This window comes from Agrilus planipennis, unplaced genomic scaffold (assembly GCF_000699045.2).
Source record: "Agrilus planipennis isolate EAB-ADULT unplaced genomic scaffold, Apla_2.0 scaffold310, whole genome shotgun sequence".
Classification (NCBI taxonomy): domain Eukaryota; kingdom Metazoa; phylum Arthropoda; class Insecta; order Coleoptera; family Buprestidae; genus Agrilus; species Agrilus planipennis.
This window is the reverse complement of record NW_020439246.1, coordinates 184,896-196,853: the sequence shown is the minus strand read 5'-3', so window position 1 is coordinate 196,853 and position 11,958 is coordinate 184,896. Positions and strand designations below refer to the sequence as shown.

Here is an 11,958-nt window from a genome sequence, read left to right as displayed (position 1 = left end):
ACGATTTTCCTGCTTTTCCATTTTTACGAAAACCACAGAGGCGTCTTGTTCAGCGTGCTGTCAAACCTACACTAGCAAGGAGATCGGGCTGAAACTATAGCTACAAGCTATCCAAGGATGGTACTATAGAATGTCACCTCAAGGTAGGCCTAGTGGCGTCATCTCTTGGTTAGGCCGGAAACTTATCAATCCACCCTCGTATATCATCAGTAAATATAAACATACTAATCTGTTGTCCTGTCTTTAATATTTATCGCGTCTTCGACATATAGATTAAAAAGGATAACTATAACTCTACCTTCATAAAAGTTTTGATTTTGAATATTGAAAATGAAACAACTTAAACTTGTAAACTTCAAAACCTTTTTTTTGCTTTTTGGTTGGGTAACTAATTTCACACCAAATATTTTGGTATAATAAATGTACTGATCGAAGGATTAATTTAAAACATAATGTAGGCAAAATACACACAAATTAGTGTTTTACTATCATTATTCATCACAAGTAATGAATTTTAACAATGTAACGGTAGACTATAAGCCTTGTGATTAAACAATTTGCAATAATTGTGGGTTCTGAAACAGTTTCAAGTATCCTAGTGTAATTATAATAATAGTCATTACATTTGATAGATTTATCCGGCTAACGTACCCTTTAGGCACACTAGGCTCTGACGATGCCGTAAATAGTACCGTTAGTTATAGTTCATGGATACCATTGCGAAAAATGATTAAATAGTAATAATATTATATAATATTAAATTGGTAGCATTATGTAGATTACTTAATTGTAATTTCTTACTAGAACTGTTATTCAAATTTATTAGTTTATAAACAGCGCGATTCAAACAAGTACAGGTCGGACGGAGGAATCTGGCGAGCGGCCGCACATGTACTTCCCCATTTATGGCCTATTTGGGTAAATCACTCGGAACCGATTCACAAATAAGCTTTCAGAAGACGTAAACTATTGTTTTAAGACAGATAGAACAGTAGCGTACTAGAAAATAACATAGAAACATAACTAATAGAAAAGAAAAGGTAAGCCCAATGCTTTAGTTTGTTTTGTAGTTTTCACATTCATTGTTCTGATCGAAATTACTATCACTATCACCGACATCAACAATTAGTTATTCTGTTTGTATGTCTAGTACTTGCTCATTATCTAACATAATATTTAAATAACGTTAAACTAAATTACTGCGCCTAATTCTTTCTTACATAAACTTTAAATATTTACAACAAGAAAACCAACCGAATAAGTTAATTTTTTAATTTAATTCTGCAAATTGACCCCTGCATTTAAATATTTAATCTACGTCCCTGATAGGAATACTGAAGAAAGAGGGCTGTCATTGTTATACCTAAAACTGCCTACTTTTGCCATTGCAGATCCACGCCATTTTAAAATTTCCGCCAGCTTTCTCCGTCCGTCCTGTATATTACAAAGACTAATAAAGGTTGTCGCACAATTGTCCGTCACAGCACGATCCGATGCCGTCCGTTGCCTGACGACGAAATGATTGTTCATTAAACGTTTTTCCGGTAGAAATAAAACCGTCGGTGAAAGATATTTTTACATTTGTTAAGTTTACATGCAGAAGTGACAGTTTCACAATGTCTAAAAGTAGTAGTTCTGGTGAAGAAGTAATTTGTGTGGGCCCTCGAGGATTGGACATTCTGGGCAAGTGCCCCGGAGCACCGTGATCGACGGCGGCCCCCTAGTTTCTGCCAGATCCATCCACCAACCGAAAATCAATATTTATTTTGAGGAAATCAACTATTAATTACAAAACAAAATTGAAAACATATTTCCAAATGTAGAAAGTGCATTATGGCAATGGCATCGAGAAGCGCTCTTCCTCCAAATTGAAAAGAATAAAAAATGAATTAAAAAGTACAAGGCTTCAAGAAAGATTGACGAGTATGTCGCTAAAGTTCATAGAATGTGATGTGCTCAGAGACATAGACTTTGAGCAACTGATTGACGATTTTGCTTTTATCAAACTTTTTCAATAAACATAGAATTTTAAGCACTAACCTATGAATGCTATCCATTATGACTATAATGAAATAAAAGTAATTGTTCCATAAGTTTACGATTTAGCTTATCTACTATTTTTGGCTGTTTTAACAAAATACTCCTCTGCCAAAGCCACAGGAGCCCCGTGATCCTTATGTGCCCAAGGCCTCAAATAGGTTAAAGAAAGACGGTTCTGCCCAAGAGACAAAATTATAGAATTATTTGACTATTAAGACACCTAATTAAACGATGAAAAATTATCATGTTATGTTAATATTCAACAGTGGTAGGGTCACATATATGATTTGGTAGTGGTTGTGGTTAAACACTCGCCGACGCAATCGTTAAGCTAAATTAGGTTAGGTTAGGTTAGGTTATGGTATGGTATGGATCAACCCCGCTTTCCAAATGTAAAGGGTTATGAACCTTGGGAATACGCGTGAAGTGAAGAAGAATGAGAAACATCACTACATAAACTTAGAGGATCAAATCATAAATTCAAACCATTAATAGTACTTTCTTTCTGTCGCGTGCAGTTAACGAACCTAAAAAGATAAAAGGTCTCCCCCCTTACGCATTTACACTTCATTATCTTCCTGCTTGTGTGATTTATGGTTAGGTTAGGTTAGGTTGGAAAAGGCTATTTTAATTGGTATGATTATTATGGTGGAAAAGACTTACTTGATTGACATAAATGGAATGCTATCCACCAAGAGTTTAGATTAGGCTCTGGTGGGAAAGATTTCCCTTATTAGGATATGTGAAGTCGTTTGTGAAAAGACTTAAAGTTAGGTTAGGATCGCAAAACTTTAAAAGCGATGCACCATGGGTAGACTACGATCGGAAAGACTTCCTTGATTGACATAAAAGGAGTGCTACGCTTACGATACGGATGGGAAGGTGTCCCTAGCTTTGTAAAAAGAGCCTAGGTTATAGTATGGGGGATCGTCCATCCACCACATCGGCATCCCTTCCTTGTATAGGCTCAATTCCTTCGTTTTATTCATATTATAGCATTGATTATTATTGTGAAAGTCAATGCCGATACTCTGCCCAGTTGCACCCAGACACGATTTATTTATATGCATAGCATGTATTATTTTTAGATTTGTATGTTATCAACAATAAATAAAATGTTAAACGCTGTAGTCATTGAACTTGTCAATAGATGCTATTATTGTAACACTGTAAAAACTCCTGATATGTTAGTGTACATTAAGGTTCCTATTTATCATCAATCTTTATAACTTCAGGTGTAGTAGCCAAAAGAAATATTTAGTTTAAAAATTAAGTTTATAACATTAATTATTGATGGGCAATATTTTTTTCGTTACTTAAATTGAAATTTATAATTAACTTCCAAGGTTGATACAATGTGACGCAAACACTTCTTTCTACATCAATTAAACAAAGAAGTTCAAATGCTCACAATAGGTGGAATAAATTCTGAAAATATATTTTTTTCGTGTTTCAGAACTCGGTGACAATTTCCTCGCGGAGGATATTAAAATACTTTCTTAAATAAACACCAGTGAATGCGATTTTAGTTATTGATAGAAATATTCGGGGGTTTCAATAAGAGTCTTTGGTAAAGGTCTAGATGATGCCCCCCCTTCGGGGGTTGGGGGGATCGAAAGAGGAGGTCTCCCCCACCACTGTACCATAAAAAGTTTGTGGCGGTCTCACCCCCATAAAAAGTTATGGAGGTTGAAACTTGATTACTTTGACAATTTTCATACACTATAATTAAAATAAAGTTCAATAAAATAATTATTTTCAAGCGGGTGGAGGTGGGGGATCGAAAGAGTGTGGTCACTTGAACAGAACCCGATAACCTAACCTAAAGATATTTAAATAATGTTTTATATAACTTTCTCAATATTTTTATGTATTTTACATTAGTTTTACCTTTGAATATTCTTTAAGAATGGCTATATAAACATTTACATGCCTAGAAATGCCGAGATTAGTGTAGATGCACTTAATTGATCATGTTAAATCCATTAGTCGTTATAAATTGTTTACGTCCAATGTTTCATATTAACAATATTTTTTGCTTGATTCAATCATGATCCAAGATTATTCAATTCTAGTCCAATATTAACAACCAATATTAGACCAGGCATAACCAATGTCTGTTTGACACTTGGGCCCAAGCCTGAGTGACATGTTTGGACCACGATTGGACAGTCAATACTAAACGATACGATCCCAAGATTGAGCAGTCAATATTGCTCCAAGACAAACAAAATTAATCTAAGATTGGGCAACTGCGATGCGATAATGACGAACACTTTTTGACATTATAAAATTTGCAGCAACAGTTGAGATTCTACATTCTGGGAAAAGCATATTGTTTTTTTAACAGTTAAATGTTATTATTAAATATTGTTATATTAATAAAGGAATGTTTTTGACCTTTCTTGCAGAACTTCTTGTGAACCATGAAAATGGTTTAATTACCATAATAAGGCAAGTGTCAGTGTGTATTATAAAACATAGTGTCTTATTGTAATATCTGTTAGTGTGACGCCTTCATTATCTACCAATTTTTACGAGAAGCCGAGATAGGAATTTTTTTAACATTTAATTGTTGCACTACAACAGTCACTAATCAAGTAATTAACTGTCATGCGAGGATCACGTATACATTAAAAGATTAAAAAATTTTCTAAAGAAAAACACATCTAATCTGAATAGACATTCTGTGTAGACGTACGAAGAAGTGAAATAAATGAAAATCAATTCCTCCTTCTTATCCCGTCTCTGTTTTCCTTCCTCAGGATACTTACATAAATCTATCCAAAATGACAAAATCTTATGGGATAAACTCGAAAACCGTTTTTTTACATTTCGTTATATTTCAAAAATGAGGAGTTTTTGCACTTCCCTTTTTGGGAGAGGAATTTTCTTAACCCTCCCTTTCCTTATTCTTATGTATTCGATTTCATACCGCAAATTCCTGAAGTCAACGTCCAACGACACACAGTAACCTACTTCAAGATCGTCTCTTGTCCAAGTTCTTGAATTTTCCGCATTGTTTATTAATAGTAACGTTTATAATTGTTTTCTTATAAATTCACCTTGTTAAATATTTTAACTAAAATATATCAAAGCGTAATAATTTTTATAAATGTCCTGCATACCGCAACATCCAACATCCAAACATACCAGAACCATTTATTTATAACTGAGGTGTCCTACCAACCTATCTCGCCCATTTTTAGAGTCCTGTTAAAGATCATCTAAAATACAATAATTTGATAAATTTTCTTTTAAATCTTGACCAGGATCATCAGGATAAAACTAAAGTTTCTAGTTTTCTAGGTTAAACAAATTTTGAGTAGAATGACAAGTAAATACTGTTCTTCTTTATAGAGACGAAAAGAAATTGTTTCTATCCTTCGCGAACATTANTTCTTTTATTTCTTTAAGATAATGAGACAGAAAAATATTTAGTATTGCTTGCCAAAAATAAATTACAATTCAAACTCCAAACGGGATGTTGGTCCATTTAATTATTTGGGTTTTTGGGTAATGAACATGTAACTAATTTTTATTAGAATACTATTATAATAGACAATAAACATATATGTCTCTAAATGAAATACTTCTTTACTACCACAATGGCTAGAATTAATGTTTTCTTAGAGAAATTGAATAATCAAAAAGGCAAATGTAATGGCCCTTCGGCAGAATGGGGCATGAATCTGTCGAATGGATTGGGCATGAATATTTAAAATGGATCCAGCATGGATCGTTGAAACGGATCCAGCATGCATCTTCGACACGGATCTGGCAAGGATATTTAAAAACCGATCCAGTATGGATCTTCGGAATGGATCTTTTAAAGGGATCCTGTGCGGATCATGACGATTTTTAATCATATCCGGATCAGGAAGTCTGATTTATCCCTGATAAGTTTTCAGGCAATTCTGGCCATGATTGGACTATATACTGGACTAATTTCCAGTCTGGGAGAGGTTCAGACCATTGCTTAGCATTCGGATGAGTATTCTGAACGACACCGGTTCGATTTCAGGTCTGTCTACTCTGGTTCAAGTTATTTTGTAGTATCCATGAATCACCTTACAATTAGGCAAACGCTTTAGTAGTAATTATATTCCACACATTCCACCTTACCCTCCGTCTAAAGATTTGCTATTTTTCAAACAAGAAGATTTCGTTAAATTCAACAAACGAGTTTATGTCTTTATTTTATGGTACTTATTTCTTCATCTATTGATATTAATTTAGGTCTTATTGTTTCCATGATCATATTTTTTTGTGAGAACAAGCTTGAATTCCATACAAAATTATTTGTCCGTCTTTCAAGAATCTTTGTACATAATTACAGTTAGACATTCTTGGAAACAATTTCAAGTTTCATGGTAAACGAAAAGAATGCAACATATTCGAGTTAAAATTAAAGCTTTCGTGATTATCTTAAAACAAATTAATTTCGTTGAGCTTGTTTCACAGGGAAAAAATAGGTAAATACATATATGTATAAAACACACGCTCAGTACGTGACCCAAAACACCATTGCTGTTCCTGTGACATGACACTTCACAGCTCAAGATAATATATAAAACTTATCTTGGGATTACTTTAGAGATAGCATTTTATGAACCTTTTGTACGGTTAATCATAATTGGTAAGCAAATATTTGGATAGGAATTATCAAGAAAATACTACGTTTGGCGTTTTAGAACAAATAGAATCGTGATCTACATAGACATGTGTCCGTGTAAATAGTAATGTCATAAAATTCTATAAATAAACAAATAAAAACTGGGTAAGTACGAGCTCCACCTGTGCCTAGTGGATTCCATTCAAAAAATTGGTAAATATCTAGATAATGGGGGGGATCGAAAGAGGAGGTCTCCCCAACCACTGTACCAGAGAAAGTTCGTGGCAATCTCACCCCCATAAAATATTATGGGGGTTAGATGGTGGTGGTGGTAGGGGGGATAGAAAGAGGGTAGGGGGGATCGAAAGAGGGTGGTCACCTGAGTAAAACCCTATAAAAAATATGCGGTTGTCTCACCCCCATAAAAAGTTATGGGGGTTGAAAGTTGATTATTTTGACAATTTTCATACACTATAATTCAAATAAAATTCAATAAAAAAAAATATTTTCAAGCGGGTGGAGGTGGGGGGTCGAAAGAGGGTGGTCACTTGAACAAAACCCGATAACCTAACCTAACCTACTCTATTGATAAAGATATTTAAATAATGTTTTATATAACTTTGTCAATATTTTTATGTATGTTTCATTAGTTTTACCTTTGAATATTGTTTAAGAATGACTGTATAAATATTTACATGCCTAGAAATGTATAAAAATTAGCATATTTATTAATTTTGAACCCCTATAACTTTTTATGGGGGTGAGACCGTTTCGAACTTTTTATGGTACAGTAGTAGGGGAGACCTCCTCTTTCGATCCCCCCGCATCATCTAGACTTTTACCAAAAAATTTCTTTTCCAAAGTAAATTTATAAACTCCTAGATCAAAAGTAATAGAGATACGGGCTTTAGAGGCGCATTTTCAGTAACATTTTAGTAGAAAGTAGTAGTAGTAGTAGTAACGAAACGGTAAATATTTCAAAAATCTCGAGCTAAATTTCCATTACTTCTTAAAGGAAACTAACTGTTTTATATACAGATACAAACATTACGTTTCAATTGAAAAATTAGGCAATAAATGTAAACTAGAAGCAACAGTTAGCAAACTCTGGAATGTAACGTTGTTCACGTTTAAGTAGAACTCCGATATCTCATTAGAATTTAAAATTATGATGATGTTTTTTGAATTCTTAATAATTAAAAAATGTATGGCTTCGTTATAATTACTTCTACCATTACTGCTGTTTGTCTTCTGTTTTTCGTTCTGGTTGAACTACCAGGTAGAATTTAAATATTATGGAATGCTGAAGCTGAATAGCTTAGTGGCGAAATCAATTTCCTACAAAGATTAACAAACGAAGAAACATGACCACGGTAATACTCCCTTCGTCCGTGCTGTCTTTTCCTTTCGCAACCTTATGATCGTAATATGTCTATCATAGCTTGAACGACAATTAAGACATTGTCTATTTAGATACTGTCTAACAATATGTCGAAACTGAATGCGGCCACGGGTGCCTAATTGTACGAGGGCTGTTCAATAAGTACCCGTGTTTGAAGACAGAGGACGTTTCTGAGGGAAATTGATGTTGTCATCGTGTGCTGCCATCTATCAAACCACGCCAAAACGAATTTCAGACTAAGTGATAGGTTAGTTTGGATTTGGGAGCCATTCGACTGAGACTTGTTTCGTTATTTTCGTTAAGATGGAAAAAGATCAGTATCGTTCGGTAACTCGCTTTTTGTTTTTGGATGGGAAAAAATGCGAGGAGATGAAAACAAAGTTGGATACTGTTTATGGAGGCATTTCGCCATCTACGACCACAGTTAGATATTGCTTCAACGAATTTAGACGTGAGCAAAGATCCGTTTTTGATAGGAGGAAGCCTGGCAAACCGAAGAAATCATTTTACGGATTTTTTTGGAAAAGGAAGAACTATCACTGGACAATACTACAGTGAATTATTGGACCGCTTCAACAAAAAATTGAAGGAGACACGGACGCATTTGACGAAAAAGAAGGTGCGTTTTCAACACGATAACGCACCGGCACATTCATCAGGAGTAGTTGTCGCCAAAATGCATGAATTACGTTATGAATTTGCTGCCGCACCCCCGTACTCACTCGATTTAACTGCCTGCGACTTCATCTTGTTCCCTACCATGAAGAAATGACTAGCGAGAAATAAATTTAGCTCAAACGAGGAAGCCATCGCCGAGACGGGAGATTTTGGAGAGTTCGACAAATCTTATTTTTTGGAGGGGTAAAAAAAATGGCAGGGTCGTTGGGAGAAGTGTATCTTTCTAAAAGGGGACTATGTTGAAAAATAAAAAAACAAATTTAAAAAAAAAGGTGTCTTCATTTCTAACACGGGTACTTATTGAACCGCCCCAGTAGATATGCCGAAATGCTTAAATGTTAAACTTAAACATCTTGGTATTTTTCAATACCTATAACAAAAAGAGATGCGTGCCCAAATCATTATCATCAGAATGTTGAACCAGTGCTGAAATGCAGGTGGGAATGCTACGGTATGAGTAAGTGGACTTGAGGATTTTCAACAAGAACATATCTACACGCAAATCATTCTTTCACGTAGTTCTCGAAGCTTCGAGAAAAGGCAAGACATGACATGACCACACATGACTACGGCAAGGCATCTTTCGTTCCATCAATCCGTTCGTGTTATCGTGTTATTTTTTCCTACTGTAATCCTAATAATGGAGGTAAAGGACCAGAACTAAATGACAATTGATAATGCGATCGGTTACCTGCACAGTCACTCCCTGAATAATTGAAATTGATCAATCAGTGCAGCCACAGGCGTCGAATTGTATGAATGCCTAAATGATTACCGTGACCTACAAGTTTAGATCATTGCTTATCATTCGGGAAGACACCGCTTGGATTCAGGGTTTGTCTGTCCTGGTTCAACTTCGTCTGTGTGGATCTGTAATATTCCACACATAATCTATCACTCTCTTCTGTCTTCATTTCGTCCGTATCATCTTTCTCACCCCAATCAACACCACCCACCCACTCTTACGATTCCTAAAACGAAGCTGAAAGGGGCCCTCTGCCTTAATCTCTGACATAGTCTGGAGGGATTGCCCATCTAGCAGAATTAGTAGTTCATGAGAATGAAAAACTCAAAAATTTTTTTTGGCGGATACCCACAGTACCATTAACCGTTACCTCGTGAAAGTCTAAAGGAAGTGCACAATCCGCTGCATATGAAACGGATACCCATCCCATTTAGATACCTTTAATTATTTCATTAATTACTTTTACTAATCGCAAGGTTTCATACGCTAGCCTTATTCTAATAGGTGCATCATAGTTGTTCTTGGTCTAGATACACAACACTTGTAATTCGTTGTACCCTTACACATACACAATAAGTAAATTTCATGCTATCTGATAAACAATTCTTGATAACAAATATACCTACACGAACTGATTATGATAAGAATAGTACCTAATAAATTACTCGACACTTAAAAATAGAATGCGATCGGTAATAATGTACCTCTTACGTACCTTGTACTCACACTGTTCTTTGAACCATAATTATTATCCTAAATATATTGACTATTTACGAATTTCAAGTGAAATTGCATCACGCGCCAATTTTTTAGGTAACTACTTGGCAACATTCCCTTGTGACAGAGTTAACCGGTATGATACACTTGAATTAACGATAACTGCCGATTTCTGTAATCATCATCAGCAACTAAAGGTCGTCAGTCCTAAGATTGGTTGGACAACCTCCACTCTTTCCTATCCTGAGCTAACCATCGCATTTCCTTAAAACTAGAACTATTTGCGAACAGTAGATATTGTAATCTAGGTCTACCTCTACTCCTCTTAACTCCTGTTTCTGCCTCTAATATGTCTCTGACTAGCCCTTCATGCCTACCAACCTTTATCGTCTATTTCTTATTGACTTCCATAGAGTCCTCTGTTATTCTATTGATTCTATCTAATACTTATTCATTTCTAAACTTCTCTATCCACAATATCCTCATCATATATCTACAATGTCTCACTTTAAATTATTAACAAGTTTCGTCCTTTGACTTTCGACTTTGAAAACTTTTATCTTTAGTACTGTACTTGACCTTTTAACAATTGAGTTATCGCCAAATTTATTTTGGTTTTCTAAGTTTATCTACCTGTACTTATGCACGTACGTAGGTCGTGTACAATAAATTATTTTGTCGCTTACCAGATTTTCGTTTCTCCGGTAATACCAAAGACTTTGTCCTTTTCACGCGTAAGGATTTTCTCCGTATGGATCGCATGAGCGATTCGTGCATCCTGGGTCTTGGAGTATCCGGGGGCGGTTTATTTCTCTCAAAATTTGGTAACAACCAATTTTTCACGGTCGTCATCGATATACCGTGTTTCGATTTTTTCGGGGTTGGAGTCACTTCCGATTTTAAATCCACCATTATTACACTCGTTAAAACCGAACTCATCAATACATAAACTAATTCACAAGAAACAAACGTCGCAAAGTCTTAAATTGTAATCAAAAACATCGTACCTACTTACTTAAGTCACTTGTCGGTGCGAAAATTAAAGTTGAACGCGACTTATATTGCTTGCGCGCGCGTATTACTGAAACGAAAGTCAACAACGTACTTTGTTGCTTCAAACACGAACGCCGACCACGATCTAATACGCCTCGTGCGTTGTAATTGCCGGGAATGCGGCAAGCTCTACGAAGCCAATCATAAGGAGATCTCAGTCCCTTCCATGTCCTGCACCGCGTGTTTCGGACGAATTGAAATGCATTGCTCACTTAAGTTTAATAAAGCTTTCCGAAAGCTTGGCCTTTCAAGTTGGAGAAAAACACCTGAATTTATCAATATAAGATTTGAAAGTTACAATCTATGGTAAATATCGCGAGCTGTAGTTGTAACAATTAATTTAATAATGAGTGCAAATAAATAAATGACTTATGGTTATTATTTTTATAATAAAGTAGTTGACTCGTCAGACTTCGTACTGCCTTAATGGATAAATAAAAAACCTAAACTTTTGTATAAAATAAACTTAGTTGTCAAATGTCAAATATTATGGTTGCGTTCAGAAATTTAATTTGTGACAAAACTTGAGATTTATCAATCTACATAAAAATAATCTGAAAGATAATTAACAACTGTCATATTTATTCACCTTTTAAACCTTCTCTGGACTTCCACAAATAATTCAAGACCAAAATTAGCCAAATCGGTCCATCCGTTCTCGAGTTTTAGCGAGACTAACGAACAGCAATTCATTTTTATATATATAGA

The 11,958-nt window shown here is 35.1% G+C and overlaps 1 protein-coding gene across 4 annotated transcripts in view; it reads right to left on the bottom strand.

Moving 5' to 3' along the window:
- Window positions 1-11,958, bottom strand: part of LOC108741628 (centaurin-gamma-1A) — a 217,469-nt gene that overhangs the window by 72,697 nt on the left and 132,814 nt on the right. Inside the window, exon 1 of one of the 4 annotated variants that reach the window (XM_018476487.2) lies at window positions 10,884-11,353. The exons of 1 other annotated variant lie outside the window; for it this stretch is intronic. In XM_018476487.2, the coding sequence (XP_018331989.1) occupies window positions 10,884-11,136 (253 nt within the window). In that variant the 5' untranslated portion in view covers window positions 11,137-11,353. Of the gene's footprint in view, window positions 1-10,883; window positions 11,354-11,958 lie in introns of those variants that run through there. 2 more of the 4 variants (XM_018476486.2, XM_018476485.2) reach the window with 2 other exon arrangements.